Genomic DNA, 22,283 nt, shown 5'->3' with positions numbered 1-22,283 from the left:
TCAGTTGTCATTTTTAAGTGTCAAAACGCTAGCTTCTTCATTCAGCACTGAGACAGCATAAAGCAGTATCGTAATAATGGCGAAAAGTAAAGAACTCACAAATACAGTGAAAAACTTAATTATTGAACAGTGGAAAGCAGGTAAAAGTTACAGGAAAATATCAGAGATCCCTTGTATTCCATTTTCTACCATATCTTCATTTATTCAAAGATATAAAAAATCGGGAACTGTTGAAAACAGAATAAGATCCGGTGCACCACGCAAGATTTCCCCTAGATCTTTAAGAAAAATGAAGTGAAGAATTGAAAAAAAATGCAATGTTCACTAGAAAGGAGCTGCAAGAAGATTTGTTAGCTTCAGGGACTAGAGTTACCCTATGAACAATCAGCAATGAACTTCATAGGAATAAACTGAAGTCACGCTCTCCTAGAAAAACTCCGCTGTTGACTAAAAGGCATAGAGATGCCAATTTAAAATTTGTTTATGAACATAAAGATAAACCTGATACATTCTGGGAAAATGTTCTATGTACAGACGAGTTGAAAATTGAATTGTTTGGAAGAAATTCACATAGCCATGTTTCGAGAAAAGATGGTACTGCCTATTCGCCGAAAAACACAATTCCTACCATAAAGTTTGGAGGTGGCAACATCATGGTGGGGGGGGGGTTTCTCTGCAAATGGTACTGGCAATTTACATGTGATAGATGGTAGAATGAATGCAGAGATGTACCAAAATATTTTGAACAATAATTTATGGGACTCTGTAAAAAAGCTCCGGCTTTGTGAAGGGTGGGTTTTACAACAGGATAACGACCCTAAGCACATGGCAAAGTCTACCAAAAAATGGATTGTTGATCACAATATAAAATTATTAGAATGGCCAAGCGAGTCACCTGACTTGAATCCCATTGAAAATTTGTGGCGTTATTTGAAAATAAAAATTCATTCAAGAGCCCCAATGTGCATTCTAGATTTGAAGAAAATTTGTCAAGAAGAATGGGAAAAAATTCCTAAAGAAACATGCAAGTCATTGATTAAGAACTACAAGAAGAGATTGGTTGAAGTGGAACTGAATAATGGTTATGCTATGAAGTATTAAATCAGAATTATCTGTTATTTATGTTCTGTACGAATACTTTTTTCACCCCTAAATATTTATAATTGTATATAAATTCCTTAGTAACTATAATTTATTAGTTTCTTTTGCCTATTCTTAGTTTACGCATGTGTATGCAAATATAGTATTGGTATATCCCATTTATGTTCATTAGAAATTAGATATATAAAGAATTTTGATATGTACGAATATTTATTTCCCCCCACTGTATATATATATATAGTTAATCCAAACATGATAACACAAAGAGAAAACACAACATCTCGAGGACGTGGAACAAGTATAGTGTTATTGGACGCTCAGGAAAGGAAAGAAAGAAGGAGGATTTAACGTTTTGAGCGGAGCTCTTCGTCAGAAACATAGAAAAAGGAAAGATCCAAGGAAGGGAAGATGGAGGAAAAAAATTACCAACAAAACACATATGGTCGCATTTTGAAGGTATATATATATATGCACACGCACACACACAGAGCATTGAATTTGTCTTGTAATATATTGACAAGAAAGTAATATTTCAAACACAGTATAGCCATGAAAACAGCAGAAAGATTGCATAGTTTACCCTTAGAAGATGGAAAAAGTTGCCAGCAGACAGCCATGGGACTCAAACCCGCACCCTTCAGATACTGAACAAGTACTCTACCATTAAGCTAAACTGCTTGCTGACAACAATCTCTTCAAATTAACTTCTAAATGTCATAGTTTTTTCGGAATGCAACAACATATATTGTAAACAAACTTTTGCCATCTTATAAGGGTAAAATATCTAATTTTTCTGTTGTTTTCATGGCTACACTGTGTTCAAAATATCACTTTCTTGTCTGCATATTACAAAACATACATATATATAAATTGGGTGCATTATTGAAACTCCGACGTCTGGCAGCTGACTTGGCAGACACCCATAAAATTATTAACTATCTTACAAACAATAACTCTGTGCACCTTTTCAAACTCTACCTGTCTAACACCCGTGGACATGTTTACAAAGTCAGAAACAGCACAGCTCCCATGACTTTCAGAAACATTTTTTCACGCTAAGAGTTGCTGAAGTATGGAACAATCTGCAGGCATCAGTTGTTAGTTGTCGGAGCACTGCATCCTTCAAAACTTCCATGCTTCCTGAGATTCGCCAACACTACACCTGATTTTCTCCCCTCCATACACACGCAAGCATGTATCTAACTCATATACTGTTCATTTCCCAGACATTTGTACGTTATTGCATATGCTTTATACACACTTTTGACAAGTTGTGGTGCATCTGAGCACTGTATACAATAATTTCATTATTATCATTATTATTGTCTTTCTGTAAATTGAAAATTTAGAAAGCTGACAAAAAAATTTAGTAAGTCATGCAAGTGGCCATATGGATTAATTGTCTAATTGCATGATTGGCTCCCTCATAAGGATAATAGATGATCTCTGATCTTTCTCTCCCTGTGATTCAGTAATTCAGTTTTATCTGTTTTCTTTACAATTACAGCGTATGAAAAATCGACTGTTCACCTGTTGGGTGAATCCAAATAACATGGATTGTAAACTGGTTGGGCCTGAGACGATGTGTTTTTGCCAACATAGGTATTTATTTGTTCAATATCTTCTTTGATGATTTTGTTTCTGCTTACATGTGAACCCTGTTCTTCTTCCCACTGAACTTAGCTTTTGACCTCACTGGTTCACTATGCTAATGGCACAAATCCCTATTCACTATTGGTAGATCTAAACCCTCCTGTAACTCTATATAGGGTAAAGGGTAAAGGGTAATGGACCTCCTTTGGTCATGAAAGACCATGGGATTGAACCTAGAAAGTTACCTTCTCAGGCACAAGTCTGGGCAAGGTTGTTTTTATGGAAGACCAGCAACCCCCTGTGCCTACCAGCTGCCCTTCTTCATGCCACCAATGTTATCCAAGGGAAAGGCTAAGGTTGATACAGCTAGGCATTAGTGATGTCACAACTCATTTCTACAGCTGAGTGAACTGGAGAACCTAAGATAAAGTGTCTTGCTCAAGAACACAGCACACAGCCCAGTCCTGGAACTGAACTCATTACCTCATGATTGTGGGCTTGATGCTCTAACCACCTATATACACTTCTAGAAAGAGTAACCTGTTGTCGCCCAAATCTATTTCCACTACGTAACTTCTTTTATTTATTTTCTTTCTTTTTTCATTTTATTTTTTCCAATCATGTTTGTCTTTTAACTTGCAGCACTTCAAACTAGACATTAACCCTTTCATTACCAACCCAGCTGAAACCGGCTCTGGCTCTGAGTACAAATGTCCTGTTTTCATAAGTTTTGAATTAAAATCTTCCACCAAACCTTAGTCACAATTTATGTTCCTAACACAAGCTGAATGATAACTAAGTTATTTTACAAAATTCTTTGTTATATTTAAAGTAATTGAAAGAAACACAGAGCATCTCAAAATGAATTCAGTAACGAAAGGGTTAACTGCATTGGCCTGTGTCGGTCATAATTTTTTACAGGCTATAAGGATGGTTAAAAAATGCCATCAAAACTACCATTCACTTTTGACAAACACAGAGTACAGCCAACTATCACCAATGAAAGTCAGCATGGCTTGGTAATATATACAATGCTCTCACTAATTACTTTAGGTGAAATTGTGAACAGACACACACACCATCTTGATCATCTCGTCCTTGACCAGAATAGGGGTTGGCAAAATGGTTAATATCAGTCCCTAGGGATGTATGTGGCTGTCCAATGGGCTACAAACACTTGGAATGATTGTGAACCTCAGCCCTCTAAAATTCCTTAAATGCTTGTCTTCCCTACAGCTGTTGACCTATGAAAGGTTCAAGAGGAACATTGAAGGAATCAATGTAATCAGTCTAAATGGCCAACAAGGGCTGTGGGCACTGCCCCTTTCTCCAGACCCAACAAAAAGAAAACAAATATTAAACTCTACCTCCTCAAATTTGAAATACTGTTATCTTTTATCATTCACTTGTTTGAGTCCTTGGACTGCAGCCATGGTGGGGCACCACCTTGGAGGGTAACCCCAGTACTCATTTTTTTTTTTATGCCTGGCACTTATTTTAACAGTCTTAGAAGAAAACAGTTTAATATAGTGGGGTACTGGAAAGTTTCTGGCTTTAAGGGGATTGTAAAAAACCTGTTTGGAGGCCCAACCTTCTGAGTTCTTTTACAGGGCCTAGAAAACCTGAAGGACCGGTGCGATAAGTGTGTGAATTTGAGAGGGAGTATGTTGAACAAGATCATAATTAACATCAGCAACCCCTCATATATGTATTATACATGTATGCATGTGTTTTACATATATATATATATATATATATATATATATATATATGTATGTATGTATGTATGTGTTTGTGTGTCTGTGTTTGTCATCCCAACATCGCTTGGCAACCAAAGCTGGTGTGTTTACATCCCCGTAACTTAGTGGTTCGGCAAAAGTGACCGATAGAATAAGTACTAGGCTTACAAAGAATAAGTCTTGGGTTCGATTTCCTCGACTAAAGGTGGTGCTCCAGCATGGCCACAGTCAAATGACTGAAACAAGTAAAAGAGTTAAAAAGTAAAGAGTGTATACAAGGGTGTGCTGAAAAGGTCCTGCTTTAACCCTTTAGTGTTTAAATTGGCCAAATCCGGCCCAATATATTCCACATATTTTATATTCAAACTGGCCATATCTAGCCTCTCACACCTAACCTACAATGTCATTCTAAAAATAAACAATCACATCATTGAAACCTCAAAGCTACAAGGTAATGCATGATTAATTCAAAACATTTTTTTAAAAAAAGCATTACATTTAACAGAGTATTCTGAACACTAAAGGGTTAAAGGTATTATGAAAGGTCTGGTTGGAGATTCAAAGTTCTGAGTTCTTTTACAGGGCTTAAAAAAAATTGAAGGACCACTGCAATAGGCGCAGGAGTGGCTGTGTGGTAAGTAGCTTGCTAACCAACCACATGGTTCTGGGTTCAGTCCCATTGCGTGGCATCTTGGGCAAGTGTCTTCTGCTATAGCCCCGGGCCGACCAATGCCTTGTGAGTGGATTTGGTAGGCGGAAACTGAAAGAAGCCTGTCGTATATATGTATATATATATAAGTGTGTGTGTATATGTTTGTGTGTCTGTGTTTGTCCCCCTAGGGCTAATATGTTTATGTCCCCGTCACTTAGCGGTTCGGCAAAAGAGATCGATAGAATAAGTACTGGCCTTACAAAGAATAAGTCCCGGGGTCGATTTGCTCGACTAAAGGCGGTGCTCCAGTATGGCCGTAGTCAAATGACTGAAACAAGTAAAAGAGTAAAAGAGTAAGAGTAAGAGTAATAAGTGTGTGAATCTGAGAGGGGAATATGTTGAATAAAATCATAATTAACTGATCTTCCTGTATTTTCTTTTACCCGAAGCCAAGAACTCTTCAGCACTTCTTTGTAGATAGGGGATATCTGATATTTGCCAGCTCTACAAGTTGGCAAATATGATCAAGAGCTGTGTATTTGGTTAAAGGATCTCGCAGTATTTAAGTGCTGTCTTTTTACCTTCTAGAGTTCAAACCCTCCAAACCTCAACTTAGCTTTTGCCCCATCCTTGCAATTGGGAAGTATAATAAGTATAATAAGTATATGTAATACGGCTTTACTCTTTTACTCTTTTACTTGTTTCAGTCATTTGACTGCGGCCATGCTGGAGCACCGCCTTTAGTCGAGCAAATCGACCCCAGAACTTATTCTCTTGTAAGCCCAGTACTTATTCTATCGGTCTCTTTTTGCCAAACCGCTAAGTGACACGGACGTAAACACACCAGCATCGGTTGTCAAACAATGTTGGAGGGGACAAACACAGACACACAAACATATACACACACATACATATATATATATATATATATATATATATATACGACGGGCTTCTTTCAGTTTCCGTCTACCAAATCCACTTACAAGGCTTTGGTCGGCCTGAGGCTATAGCAGAAGACATTTGCCCAAGATGCCACGCAGTGGGACTGAACCCAGAACCATGTGGCTGGTTAGCAAGCTACTTACCACACAGCCACTCCTGTTTTTATTACACAGCTGTATTTATTTAATTCATCATTCCCTTCCATTATAAAGTATCTCTCTATTTTTATCTTACTTCCAGATATAAGCAACACAAGACTGATTTTGAGACCATTCCAACTACAAGACCCATCATGCTTCCATGTCGTGTTAATGGTTGCTTATGTCAGTCATACCATTATGTTTATTCTACTGGAAGCAATTTTCTCAGGTGCCATTGCAAACATCCAGTTGAAGATCATTCAACACTCCATCCATTCAAGTGTAAGAAAGGTAAAGACAAAACAACAAAAACAAAAATGAAATTCTACATGTCCATGTGTACACTAATCATCATCATCATCATCATCACCACCACCATCACCACCACCATCATCATCTACAGTCCAGAATGTTGTTGTGTGTATGTGTGTATGTATACATGTGTGTGTAAATGTCTATATACATATATATACATATATATATATATATATAATATATATATATATATATATATATACATACATATATATATATATATATACATATATCATCATCATCATCATCGTCGTTTAACGTCCGTTCTCCATGCTAGCATGGGTTGGACGGTTCGACCGGGGTTCTGGGAAGCCAGAAGGCTGCACCAGGCTCCAGTCTAATTTGGCAATGTTTCTACAGCTGGATGCCCTTCCTAACGCCAACCACTCCGTGAGTGTAGTGGGTGCTTTTTACGTGCCACCTGTACAGGTGCCAGGCGGGGCTGGCAACGGCCACGGTCAGATTGGTGTATTTTATGTGCCACCGGCACGGAAGCCAGTCGAGGCGGTGCTGGCATCGGCCACGAGTCGGATAGTGCTTTTTACGTACCACCAGACCAGGGATCCTGGCTGGTTCAATTCGATTCGATTTCGCTTGCCCCAACATGTCTTCACAAGCAAAGGGGGTTGGCAAGGGTGCCTGTCGTACGGTCGCATTGGAGTATTTTACGTGCCACGGCCACGAGTCGGATAGTGCTTTACGTACCACCAGACCAGGGATCCTGGCTGGTTCAATTCGATTTCGATTTCGCTTGCCCCAACATGTCTTCACAAGCAAGGGGGTTGGCATGGGTGCCTGTCGTACGGTCGCATTGGAGTATTTTACGTGCCACGGCCCCGAGTCGGATAGTGCTTTTTACGTACCACCAGGCCAGGGATCCTGGCTGGTTCAATTCGGTTTCGATTTCGCTTGCCCCAACATGTCTTCGCAAGCATGGGGGGTTGGGATGGGTGTCTGTCGTCGGATGAGGTTCTATATCGACTTCGCTTGCCTCAACCGGTCTTTGTGTCCAAGGGAGGAAAGGCATTCATAATATATATACATATATATATATATATATATATATATACATATACGTCTGGCCTCCGTGCCGGTGGCACGTAAAAGCACCATCCGTTCGTGTCCGCTGCCAGCCTCGCCTGGCCCCTGTGCCGGTGGCACGTAAAAGCACCATCCGTTCGTGTCCATTGCCAGCCTCGTCTGGCCCCCGTGCCGGTGGCACGTAAAAGCACCATCCGCTCGTGTCCGTTGCCAGCCCTGGCTGGCCTCCGTGCCGGTGGCACGTAAAAGCACCATCCGTTCGTGGCCGTTTGCCAGCTCTGTCTGGTACCTGTGCGGGTGGCACGTAAAAAGCACCCACTACACTCATGGAGTGGTTGACATTAGGAAGGGCATCCAGCTGTAGAAACTCTGCCAGATCAGATTGGAGCCTGGCGCAGCCATCTGGTTCGCCAGTCCTTGGTCAAATCATCCAACCCATGCTAGCAAGGAAAGCGGACGTTAAATTATGATGATGATGATGATGATATATATATATATATATATAATATATATATATATATATACACAAATTGAGATAGGGGTTGTAAATGCAACCCTCCATGGGATAACATATATACAATATACTGCTATATATATATATATATATATATTATATATATATATATATATTATATATGTATATATATATATAGGCGCATCAGTGGCTGTGTGATAAGTAGCTTGCTTACCAATCACATGCTTCCAGATTCAGTCCCACTGTATGGCACCTTGGGCAAGTTTCTTCTACTATAGCCTCGGGCCAACCAAAGCCCTGTGAGAGGATTTAGTAGACGGAAACTGACAGAAGCCCATCGTATGTATGTGTAAATATGTGTGTGTATATATATATATTATATATATATTATATATATATATATATATTATATATATGTATATATATATATATGTATGTATATATATATATATGTATATATATATATATGTTTGTGTGTCTGTGTTTGTCCCCACCAACATCACCTGACAACTGATGCTGGTGTGTTTACGTCCCCGTAACCTACCGGTTCAGCAAAAGAGTCTGATAGAATAAGTACTAGGCTTACAAAGAATATGTCCGAGGGTCGATTTGCTCAGCTAAAGGCGGTGCTCCAGCATGGCCGCAGTCAAATGACTGAAACAAGTAAAAGAGTAAAAGAGATAGTAAAGAGTATATGCATAAGTAAATGTAGGGATAAGCAAGTTAGATCAGTAAAAGACCCCCTTCGGTCATGAGTGACCATGGGTTTGCACCTAGAAAGTTACCCTCCCAGGCACAAGTCTGGGCAAGGTTGTTTATGGAAGGCTAGCAGTCGCCCATGCATACCGGCCTCCCCTCTCCACGCCACCAGTGTTGTCCAAGGGAAAGACAAAGGTCGATACAGCTTAGCACCAGTGACGTCGCAACTCATTTCTACAGCTGAGTGAACTGGAGCAACGTGAAATAAAGTGTCTTGCTCAAGAACACAACATGCAGCCCAGTCCGGGATTCGAGCTCACAACCTCACGATCGTAAGCTCGATGCTCTAACCACTGAGCCATGCGCCTTAGATACATGAGATACAAAAAATGTATATATAATATTATATACATAAAGGAGCCAATTTACACAGAATAGAAATGATATCAAGAATGAAAGGGTTTAAATTTGTAATACTTTTCTTCAACCCCTTTAATTCTCAATATCACTTCTATTCTGTTCAAGTTGGGCCTTTTTGTATACTCTTTACTCTTGCTTTTACTCTTTTACTTGTTTCAGTCATTTGATGTGGCCATGCTGGAGCACCACCTTTAGTCGAGCAAATCAACCCCAGGACTTATTCTTTGGAAGTCTAGTACTTATTCTATCGGTCTCTTTTGCCGAACTGCTAAGTTACAGGGACGTAAACACACCACCATCGGTTGTCAAGCGATGTTGAGGGGACAAACACACACACACAAATATATATGCACACATACATATCATCATCATCATCATCATCATCGTTCAACGTCCGTTTTCCGTGCTAGCACGGGTTGGACGGTTTGACCGTGGTCTGGGAAGCCAGGAGGCTGCACCAGGCTCCAGTCTGATCTGGCAGAGTTTCTACAGCTGGATGCCCTTCCTAACGCCAACCACTCCGCGAGTGTAGTGGGTGCTTTTTACGTGCCACCTGCACAGGTGCCAGGGTGGGTCTGGCATCGGTCACGATCGGTTCGAGCTTTTAACGTGCCAGCCAAGGCGGCGCTGGCATCGGCCACGTTCAGATGGTGCTTTTTGGGGGTGCAGGTAATATAGGGAAGCCCCAGTGGGGAGGGTTGGGGTAAGGAGGAATGATGACAGCTAGGGTTGATGCAGGTTCGTAGGAAATAAAACGTAGGACATCACGAGTGGGGGAGGGGACTGGAAGGAGATAGCCGGTTGAGGCAGTGACAGATTCAATAACAGGAGGAAACGTAGGATAGGTGGGGCGGTTGATGAGCTGCGGCGCTAGCTGCTTGTCTTGGTGGTGGTGGGGGGGGGGTAATACACAGTGAAAGCATGTGAGGTGGAGGGGTAGGAGGGAGAGACACACATAATGGTGGTGGGGGAGGGCATATCCGGTGTAGATGGTGTGAACAGTGAGAACAGTGTTCACCGGTATTGGTGGTGGGGGTGGGAAAGGGCGGGCGCTGTGAATGGTGAAGATCGAATTAAAGGATTGAAGGTACTTTAGAGAAACGGGCGGAAAATGGCGATGTTTTTTGGGGTAGCATAGAGAAAGAAAAAGGAAAGCAAAGCACGTTGGTGGTATAAGTTCAAAACATTTAAACGGTAGGCAAATGTATGTATGTATGAAAAAGAAGGGAGAAATCTTAGCTTGCTATAGACATCGCTGTGAATCGGAGAAGAAATGATAGGAGTGGGGAGAGAAGGTGCATATAAGTAGATTGACCGGAAGTCTGAGTTGGGGAAGAAGGAAGTTTGGTTGGGGCTAATAATGGCGATTTTGGGTTTGAAGGCACCGCGAATGGTGAAGATCATACATATATACGACAGGCTTCTTTCTGTCTATCAAATCCACTCACAAGGCTTTGGTCAGCCCGAGGCTATAGTAGAAGACATTTGCCCACGGTGCCACAGAGTGGGACTGAACCCGGAGCCATGTGGTTTGTAAGCATGTTCACATATACTTAAATGACAAACCTCTGGAAAGTTCTAGTTTGCTACAGTCTCAGTGTTGGCTTGGATCAGCTTTCTCCATTCTGGTTTCGAGAAGACTAATTTCTCAAGATCGGTATTTATGCAGTGTGTTACATGTATGTATGTATGTGTGTGTGTGTGTGGAGGCACATGGCCTAGTGGTTAGTGCATCGGACTCACGGGTTTGAATCTCAGACCGGGCAATGTGTGTGTTTATGAGCGAAACACCTAAGCTCTACGTGGCTCTGGCAGACTTCTGTTGACTCTTTCGTCACAACTTTCTCTCACTCTTACATCTTGCAGCTCACCTGCGACGTACCGGCGTCCCGTCCAGGTGGGGAACCTATATGCCAAGGAAACCTGGAAACTGGCCCTTATGAGCCAGTCATGGCTTGAGAAGGAACAAACAATTTATGTATGTTTGTATGTATGTATGTATGTATGTATGTATGTAAGTAAGTAAGTAAGTATGTTGGTATGTATGTATGTATGTACATATGTACTATGGTCTTTTTCAGCTTCCAAATTCATTCATAAGGCTTTAGTTGGCCTGGGGCTACAGTATAAAGCACTTGACCAAATTACCACACAGTAGAACTGAACTTAGAACCCTGTAGTTATGAAGCAAACTTCTGAAACACTCAAATGCACCTGTGAATAAACACACCTGCATCTACACACACACACACATACACATGCAGGTATCTGTGTATATGTATACACACATACATCTGCGCAAGCATACAGACCTACATACATATATGTACATGCATACACAACTACATACATACACAAACACACACATACACAGCACATCCTTCCTAAACACGTTTATTACATAGCATTAATGATTGTGCTAATTAATTATTCTTCAACAGAGCAGAAGATTCAAATTCACTGAAGTGGGCTGAATAAAGCAAAAAAAAAAAGCCTTGTTTTATTGGGTTATGTCCCTTTAAATTCTGAATCTAAATTTCCCTGAGGTCAATGACCGTTACCTTTCTTCTTTCAGGGGTCATTAAATCAAGTGGCACTTAAGTACTACAGTTAATTTAATTGCTTACATCTCTCACAAATATATATATATATGTATTATTTTAGCAGCACTTCGTCTGTCTTAATGTTCTGAGTTCAAATTCTACCAAGGTCGACTTTGCCTTTCATCCTTTCAGGGTCAGTAAATTAAATACTAATGAAACACTGGGGTCAATGTAATTGACTAGTCCCTTCCTCCAAAATTTCAGACCTTGTGCCTATAGTAGAGCGGATAATTATTATTATTATTATATATATATATATATATATATATGTGTGTGTGTGTGGAGGCGCAATGGCCCAGTGGTTAGGGCAGCGGACTCGTGGTTGTAGGATCATGGTTTTGATTCCCAGACCAGGTGTTGTGAGTGTTTATTGAGCGAAAACACCTATAGCTCCACGAGGCTCCGGCAGGGGGTGGTGGCGATCTCTGTTGTACTCTTTCGCCGCAACTTTCTCTCACTCTTTCTTCTGTTGGCCTGCTCGCTTAGCCAGCGGGGTGGCGTCATTTGAAGGCTAAAACAATGCGAAGCGCATTGTGACCAGCGATGTGTAGCAACATCTGATAGCCTGGTCGGTCACGGTGATCACGTAGATATATATATATATATATATAATGTATGTATATATATATAAAATACGTTCATATTTAGCTGTGTAGTGGAGAAGCTTGTTTCCCAACTATGCTGTGTTTCCCAACCATGCTGTCTCACTGCATAGCAACTTGAGCAGATAATTTCTACAATAACCCCAGGTAGACCAAAGCCTTGTGAGTGGATTTGGAAAATGAAAACTGAAAGAAGACCATCATGTATGTATGTATATGTGTGTGTATGCGTGTACCTTTGTATAGGTACACACATGATGGTTGTGAATGGGCATCATCATCATCATCCTACAAGCAAAGCTGGTCATTTCCAATCTTCTATGGAAAACATGTCTAGTCGAGGGTAAATATTACCTTGCTTGGATGTAGGTGAGGCTTGGCAACAGGAAGGGTAGATAGAAAGTAGGGGAAAGAAAGGAATGTGAAAGAATGAGGAGAAATGACTGGCTTCCATACAGTTTCCATTTACCACTTTCTTACCACTTGCTTGGCCCAAGGCATTCATAGAAAACACATGTTCAGAATGCTGTACAGTGGGACTGAACCTGAGACCATATGATTATTAGGCAAACTTGTTAACCACACAGCCATACCGTAAATCCTTGAGTATAGTCTGCCCTTGAGTATGATATGCAGGGAATTTTTAGGGGGACGTACCTCTGAAAATCCTAAACCTTGTGTATAATATGCACCACTTCTCTAACTTGAGTTGTACTTAATTAAGCCAGCAGCACGTAGTCGAACAAACACTTCGCACATGCGTAATACAATAATGGTGATGTTCTTAACTGTTATATGGGAATGTAAATATGTTTGCAAATTGTTTTTGTTACATGTTATTCTGTGTACTGAATACTTTTATTTAATTAAAGGTTTCTTACTGCAAGTTATGGATGATTCTTTTTGACTTCATTGCTTTCAGGCTTAGCTTAAGGTATTTTCGCGCCCAACATCACAAAATGCATCTGAATAAACATTGCCAGACAGCAAATAGAGACTCGAACATTGCTTAGAAAATATTTTTCATTTTTAACGTCGTAGGGTACTGGAAGGTTTCTGGCTTTAAGGGTATTGTAAAAAGCCTGTTTGGAGGCCCAACCTTCTGAGTTCTTTTACAGGGCCTAGAAAACCTGAAGGAGCGGTGCGATAAGTGTATGAATTTGAGAGGGAATATGCTGCTATGGGTGGAATCACAGGTTTCTCTTTTTTGCTTGATGGTTACATGAGATTGGACGACAGTGGAGCTGGTAAGCTCTAAAGAATTCTATTGCGCTTTGGTATATCTACTTTGTTTGAGTCATAAACACACAATAAGGATTTTAACCTTTAAATTTTGGGGAAAAAATGCAGATTATACTCGAGGATTTATGGTACTCTCGCCTCACTTTGTATTTAAGAATTCTAGTTTGCATTTTTCATTTTTTCACATTTTATAAAAAAGAGGAATTTTATTTAAATTTTCATACTGTTCATAGTTACATCAATGGCAACCTCTCCATTTAAAAACGATCTTGTTAATGGCATAACATTTTATTAACATGATTTATTTATTCTCTATTTTTTATATTCTCTTCTGCAAACTAGAAACTTGTTGCAAGTGTTTTGGCTTTCAAAACTCTACAACTTGTGGTTGCGGCTATCCAATAAATATGCATCAAACAGTGATTGAAACGCAGAAGGAGAGAGAAGAAAGAGGCCACCCCATTGGGCAACCGACTCCTTATGCTGCTATGGGTGGAATCACAGGTTTCTCTTCTTTGCTTGATGGTTACATGAGATTGGACGACAGTGGAATTGGTAAGCACTAAAGAATTCTATTGCACTTTGGTATACCTACTTTGTTTGAGTCATAAATACATACATACATATATACATATGCACACATACATACATACATACATACATACATACATACATATGCACACATACATACATACATATGCACACATACATACATACCTACATACATACGCACACATACATACACACATACATACATATGCACACATACATACATACATACATATGCACACATATATACATACATACATATGCACACATACATACATACATATGCACACATACATACATACATACATTCATGTAGACATACATACATACATACATACATACATACATACATACATATATACACACATGCATGTAGACATATATACATAAATACATGCAGATGTACATGCAGGGTAAGGGTAAAGAACCCCTTTGGTCATGACTGGCCATGGAATTGCACCAAGAAAGTTCCCCTCTGAGGCACAAGTCCGGCAAGGGTGTCTATGGAAGACCAGCAGTCGCCCATGAATGCCAGCCCCCCGCCCCCCACTCTCCACGCCACCGTTGTTATCCAAAGAAGGGCAAAGACTGATACAGCTTGGCACCAGTGATGTCGCCAACTCATTTCTGCAGCTGAGTGAAGTGGAATATCATGAAATAAAGTGTCTTGCTCAAGAACACAACACACAGCCCAGGCTGAGAATTGAACTCATTACCTCATGATTGTAAGCCCAACGCTCTAACCACTAAGCCATGTGCCTTCATACATACATACATTCATTCACACATACATACATACATACACACACACACACATACATACATACATATACACACACATACATGCATACATTCATACATACACACACACATACATACATACATACACACACACATACATACATACACACATACATACATACACACATACATACATACACACACACACACACACATACATGCATACATACATACACACATGCATACATATACACACACGCATACATACATACATACATCAAAACTTCCAGGCTTCCTGAAATTCACCAACAGTACACCTGATGCTCCCACCCCACCCCCGTTTCTTTTTCTTCCTTTCTGTCTTTCTTTCTTTCTTTTTTGTTTAGACTTTTTTCACTGTCCACTTCCCGTGCACATTCTATGTTCTGTCCATGCAGTTTTGGTTACTTGCTTTGAGGAGTTGCAGTGCACCTGAGCACTGTATACAACAAGATCATTATTATTATATTATATTATACATGCATACATACATGTGAAGGCACGTGGCCTGGTGGTTAGGTAGTTGCACTCACAATTGCTAGATCGTGGGTTCTATTCCCTGACTGGATGGTGTATTGTATTCTTGAACAAAACACTTCATTTCCTGTTGCTCCAGTCTCCTTTTGACCGGTGGATGGTGGGGTACGATGGCCTTCTCGCCTAACCAGTAGGATGGCATCATTCGAAGGCTAAAACATGCAAAAACGCATTGTGACCAGTGATGTGTAAAGCCATTTGATAGCCTGGTCAGTCATGCAATCACATACATTTGTCTTTCATCTTTCAGAGGTCAATAAAATAAGTACCAGCTGAGCATTGGGGTCAATGTAACCAACTTACTCACTTTCCCGAACTTGTTGGCCATTAGTGCCAAAATTTTGAACCAATTACATATAAGGTGCATATGGAGGGAAAGGTGGGCTGGATCTGGGAAAGAGGTGTGAAAACATTTTGTTATCAAGAAATACATTTCAAAAAGTGAAAGTGGCCTGAATCCAGGGATAATAACTAGAGTCATGTGTATATGAAATAAATTCTGAAAACTGAGTGGCATTCTAATGAGGTGGGCAGAGTTTCTAAAACTGGATGGAATGTTAAAGTTGCAATTGTGAGCAGTGCTATGATTTATAGAAGAAAACATAATCATTTGATCTGTATTTCTTATAGAATTCTGCCATTCTTCAAGCCTTTTCTCTAGCATTTTATTGATGCATCCTTAACCCTTTTGAGACCAACCCGGCTGAAACCACCTCTGGCACTGTAGTAAAAATGCCTTGTTTTCATAAGTTTTGAATTAAAATCTTCCACCAAACCTTAGTCACAATTTATGCTCCTAACACTAGCTTAATGATAATGAAGTTATTTTACTAAATTCTTTGTTATATTTAAAATTAATTGAAAGAAACACAGAGCATCTCAACAGAAATATGGTAAAAGAAGGGTTAAAATATATAATAGAGAAACAATTCTTAACCCTTTTGATACCAACCCTGCTGAAACCAGCTCTGGCTCTGTAGTAAAAACGTCTTGTTTTCAAAAGTTCTGAATTAAAATCTTCCACCAAAATATTAGTCACAATTTATGTTCCCAACACTAGCTGAATGATAATTAAGTTATTTTACTGAATTCTTTGTTATATTTAAAATTTATTGAAAGAAACACAGAGCATCTCAACAGAAATATGGTAACAAAAGGGTTAAAATATATAATAGAGAAACAATTCTTAACCCTTTTGATACTAACCCAGCTGAAACCACCTCTGGCTCTAAGTACAAATGTCTTGTTTTCAAAAGTTCTGAATTAAAATCTTCCACCAAACCTTAGTCACAATTTGTGTTCCTAACACTAGCTTAATGATAACAAAGTTATTTTACTAATTTCTTTGTTATATTTAAAATTGATTGAAAGAAACACAGAGCATCTCAAAATAAATACAGTAACAAAAGGGTTAAAATATATAATAGAGAAACAATTCTTAACTCTTGATACCAACCCGGCTGAAACCAGCTCTGGCTCTGTAGTAAAAATGTCTTGTTTCCAAAAGTTCTGAATTAAAATCTTCCACCAAAATATTAGTCACAATTTATGTTCCTAACACTAGCTGAATGATAACTATGTTATTTTACTAATTTCTTTGTTATATTTAAAATTAATTGAAAGAAACCCAGAGCATCTCAACAGAAATATGGTAACAAAAGGGTTAACATGTATCATAATGATTATGAATTTGTGTAAGCTGATATAGTAATGATAAAAAAGGACAGTGCCCCTCTCAGTGTTATATAGGCTCATGAGGCTGGTTTCCTAGTTTCTGTGGTATATATATTCCTGCTGGAGAGGGAACCAATCATTTGTAAAATTACTCATTTTTGCCACTGAGTGGACAAGAGCAACATGTAAAGAAGTGTCTTGCTCAGGAACACAACTCATTGCCCGGACGATGAATCGAAACAACAATCTTATGATCATGAGTTCAACACCCTTACCACTATGCCATGCACTTTCACAGGTGATAACTTAAATAAGAACACAAAGAACTGAAATTCTTCGTGACTCGAAAATAACTTTGTATTTCTTTGTTACAGGAGCTCCATGTGAAGAAATTTTGTCTCAACCTATTGTATCATCTGATGACCCCTTCCTCCGATCTCAGCTTAGTTCTTTAAAAACCCTTGGTTCTGGTAAGCCTTCTTTCTAAACATTACTCTTAAATTCTTGTAAAAATACAAAGCTGTTGCAAAGTGTAAATTGATCATATACATGGTGTATGAATCAGCCATTATTACAATACTTCCACTAAGAAGGTTGATGTAATCCAGTGTACCCTCCCCACAAGTTTCTGGCCTTATACTATTCATCATCATCATTTAACATCCATTTTGCTATGCTTGCATAGATCAGACGAATTTGTTGAGATAGAATTTCTATGGCTGGATACCTCCCTTATCCCCAACCATCACTCAGATTTTCTATGGCTGGATTGGACACTGACAGGTTGTCACCACTGTGACTGAGGAGTCCTATCTAACCCAGCTTTAAATCAGAGTGTTCTTCTACTAGACAGACTGCCAATCAAGGCTCACGAGTTCTGTCCACCCTCTGCTGGGTTTTACTTTTAATACTGCAGGGTGTCAAGGATTCACCCTCCTCACCAAGCAAGCTTCGTGAGGTTGCTGATTTAGTAACCGATGACTCATCGGTTTCACAAATAAGGTTTGTTTAAGGATGTTGAACGAACCACCCATGTTTCCAAAGGTGAATTATCCAAACCTCTAAGAATTCCTTTCAACATATGGTTATGATGCTCCCCCACTACTTCTGCTCATGATCAGACATATCGTCAGCCACTAAGGGACATGCTCAACTGGTTACGGTCAAACAACCGACAAGCAATTCTGTGGTATTGAGCAGAATATTTGCTGTAGCCCATCTTTTATACCAAGACAAAACAATGTACATGATAACACTTCCAATCAGTTGAGATCAGGAGCCATGAGAGCCACTGCCTGGTACTGCATCAGAGCATTTATTATTATTATTATTATTTATTATTATTACTCTTGTGGAAAATAAATGAAATCATTATTATTATTATTATTATTATTATTATTAAATTAGGTCTTTCACCAAAAGAGGTAGAAGTGCTTGAATCTTCTCTTCGGCGACCAGGAGAAAAAGATATGGAATATTTTGAACGTCGGTATCAGGAACGAGTAAGAAAAACATTAGCAATATTATTAACCCTGCCCACTCTCCTTTTATTCTGTTTCCAAGAAACTGTATCAATAGATATGTATATGATATGATATATATGCATAATGTAATATATATGTATAACATCATTGCCTCACTGTGTCAACCAGACCAGAAAATATGTATATATCGTATGCTTCTGTCACTTGAGAAACAATATCATGTGTTAAAATGCCACCAATCAAAAACTAGTACAAACTTTTCCTCCAACCCACATATATATATTCTTACTCGTTACTCTTTTACTTGTTTCAGTCATTTGACTGCGGCCATGCTGGAGCACCGCCTTTAGATATCTTCGAACTGAGATCTGCTCAATCAGGGCTGATCAAGGGCTAAATAGAGGCATAAGACAAGATTTACAGAATAATTTTATCATCAGATACTGGCATGACTATGTGGTTAAGAAGCTTGATTTGTTACCATGTGGTTTTAAGTTCAGTCCCACTACATGGCACCTTGGGCGATTGTCTTCTATGGTAGCCCTGTGTCAACCAATGCTTTGTGAGAGAATTTGGTAGCTGGAAAGCCTTCAAGGCAGTGCCCCAGCATAGACATTGTTCCATGATGGAAACAAGTAAAAAAAAAGTTAAAATATTAACACTCTCTTCAAATATTAATTGTAATAAAAATAAAAAATAAAAAATATTTTTTTAAGAAGATATCATATTAAAAACTTTTATGGCTTTTTTCAAATATTTTTTTTTTTTTTCTGTAAAGTAGATTATTGTCATTTTGAAATTGTCAATTTTCATTAATTTCAGCTTAAAGAGAAGAATACTGCTCTGCCAAATCTTGCACTGCCAAGTACTTCACAAGATACTTCGAAAAAGTATAAAAGAGCTACTTCAAATAAATAAAATCCTCGATTGTATTACACTGCATAAATTCCTATGAATTCTACATTCTTTGTAAATAAAATCTGAACAACTCCCATGGTCCTATGCTGCCATACTAAGAGAAAACAGTTTTATGCCAAGATTAAAAATTTTTAAAGACTTAAGTTCATTTTGTTGCTGGAAATTTTAAAACCAAATAGAGTTGCTTCTGCTTAATTACTTACTGGATAATTTCATAACCTGGTTAATTGCATCACTTCTGAGTCTCAAATCTTTATAAAATTTGTCAATTAAATGCATATGCAAATTCATCAACTTTGCTTAATTGCATAATCTGGTCTGTAACTTTTAGTAAAAATTGACAAAATCTAACATAAGACTGAACATTTTGATTTGGTATAAATGAAAGTCATTTTGGAATCTTCCAATTCCATAATGAGTTCAAATCACACCAACACTTCGTGCTTAAAATCTGCTGGTGCCAAGAGAATCAAATGTATTCAAATTATCTTTACCAATTCAATAAATTTAATACAATCAATGTTCAGATTCTGTTGCGTTTTCTTTATCATGTCATAAATTTTTCTGATAAATAAATCATCATCATCATCATCATCGTTTAACATCAGCTTTCCTTGCTAGCATGGGTTGGACGATTTGACTGAGGACTGGCGAACCAGATGGCTGCACCAAGCTCCAATCTGATCTGGCAGAGTTTCTACAGCTGGATGCCCTTCGTAACGCCAACCACTCCGACAGTGTAGTGGGTGCTTTTAAAGTGCCACCGGCACGAGGGCCAGTCTGGCGGTACTGGCAAAGGCCACGCTCGAAAATGGTGTTTTTTACGTGCCAGCTGCACACGAGTCAGTACAGCAGCACTGGCAACGACCTCACTCGAATGTTTTGTTCATGTGCCACCAGTACAAGTGCCAGTGAGGTGACGCGGACAACGATCACGCTCAAATGGTGCTCTTTATGTGCCAGACAGCTGCTCTGGCAGTGATCCCACTTGGATTTTGAAAACATAATTTTGAATCAGTCAAGGAATATATGATATTTTGCTGGAGTATGGAGAGAACTTGTGCAGTGTATTGTCCATTGAATGCACGAGAACATGTTAAAGATAAGTGCACATAGCTATATTCCATTCAATGCTGCTTGGTGCAAGTGTAATAAATCTATTTCAGCTTGACAAAGCTTCCTACACATCAGCAAACATACTATTTGTTAAAGTGACAGTATGTTGTCAACTTAATGTAACAGTCCCATGAAAGGGAAGAATGCTACTGTTATTTAACCCTAGGAAACATTAAGTTGACAACATGCTATCACTTTATCATGCTGCTACTGCATAAATCTCTCTGAGAGATTTAGCAATGTATTATTTCTATTTTCATACTATTTGCTGTTCTAATATTAGAGCAATGAGCTCATACTGTCCTTGAATAATAGCTTAGTATGCATAGCTGATCAAGTGCAACAATGCAGAAATGCATGTTTCCTATTAGGCACAGGAGGGGCTGTGTGGTAAATAGCTTGCTTACCAACCACATGGTTCCGGGTTCATTCCCACTGCGTGGCACCTATACAAACCATATAGTACCCCAATACATAAGAGTGTAATGTAGTGTCCTGTGCAGTAGAAATCCAGTAAATTCCAACTAGTGAAGATTATTTCATGAAGCATATAAAGAATATAAAGAAAGTCAGGAGAAATGAGTTGAATATATTTATTGTACCATTCGATAACCCTAGGATGACTGCTGTTTTTTGTATACGTATACTGGAGTTACAAAATTGATGTAACCATGTTATTCTGGTGATCTGAAGAGCTAGCCTTCTCTACCTGCATTTGTCTGTAAAATATACGATAACACTATGCAATTTATAGCATACACACTAATGTAGACATGTAAAATAATTTATTATACACTAAAATAAATTATTTTTTTGTATGATGTTGATGAAATGGCAGTCATCCTATGGATATCAACTGGTGAAATAAATATATTCATCACATACCTCCCAACTTTCTTTATATTCCATATATATATATATATATATATATATATATATGTGTGTGTGTGTGTGTGTGTGTGTGTGTGTGTGTATGTATTTATATTATATAGAGGGCATTACTATACATAAATGCCACATGCTAGGAGGGACTCTTAAAGTCAAAACTACCAAAATAAATAAACACATCATACCAAATGTAACTCTCGAAGCAAGTCATTTATTGTTTTTAAATGACTTGCTTCCAGAGTTGCATTCAGTATGATGTGTTTATTTATTTTGGTAGTTTTGACTTTAAGAGTCCCTCCTAGCATGTGGCATTTATGTATAGTGATGCCCTCTATATAATATAAATAAATACATTTAAGTGAAAAAATTGGTGGATTTTTTCTCTTATGAATTTTTTTCATGCTAACTATTTGATAAATTCTTATAAAGATTTTATCCTATTTTAAAATTATATATATATATATAAATATATATGTGATGGGCTTCTTTCAGTTTTTATGTACCGTATCCACTCACAAGGCTTTGTTTAGCCCAGGGCTATTAGAAGGCATGTGCCCAAGGTGTTATGCAATGCAACTGACGTTGAAACCCTGTGGGTTGGAAGCAAACATGTTAGTCACACAGCCATCATATATAAATAAAAGATACCCCAGCACCACCATGTGGCTGAACACATTTGGTACAGGAATGAAACTCAAGAAACACAATGTTTTGGTTGCATATATGTCCTGTATTGTGGAGGCGCAATGGCCCAGTGGTTAGGGCAGCGGACT

At 38.7% G+C, this 22,283-nt stretch overlaps 1 protein-coding gene across 1 annotated transcript in view; it reads left to right on the top strand.

The window, feature by feature from the left end:
- Window positions 1-20,032, top strand: part of LOC115214263 (protein FAM221A-like) — a 32,667-nt gene extending 12,635 nt beyond the window's left edge. The window contains exons 3-8 of the mRNA XM_029783404.2: window positions 2,609-2,703; window positions 6,268-6,458; window positions 13,907-14,119; window positions 17,479-17,574; window positions 18,512-18,606; window positions 19,411-20,032. Coding sequence (XP_029639264.2) covers window positions 2,609-2,703; window positions 6,268-6,458; window positions 13,907-14,119; window positions 17,479-17,574; window positions 18,512-18,606; window positions 19,411-19,506 — 786 coding nt within the window. The 3' untranslated portion in view covers window positions 19,507-20,032. The remainder of the gene's footprint in view (window positions 1-2,608; window positions 2,704-6,267; window positions 6,459-13,906; window positions 14,120-17,478; window positions 17,575-18,511; window positions 18,607-19,410) is intronic.
- Window positions 20,033-22,283: the final 2,251 nt, after the last annotated feature.

This window comes from Octopus sinensis, linkage group LG7, assembly GCF_006345805.1.
Source record: "Octopus sinensis linkage group LG7, ASM634580v1, whole genome shotgun sequence".
NCBI lineage: Eukaryota > Metazoa > Mollusca > Cephalopoda > Octopoda > Octopodidae > Octopus > Octopus sinensis.
This window is presented reverse-complemented; position numbering and strand designations above follow the sequence as displayed.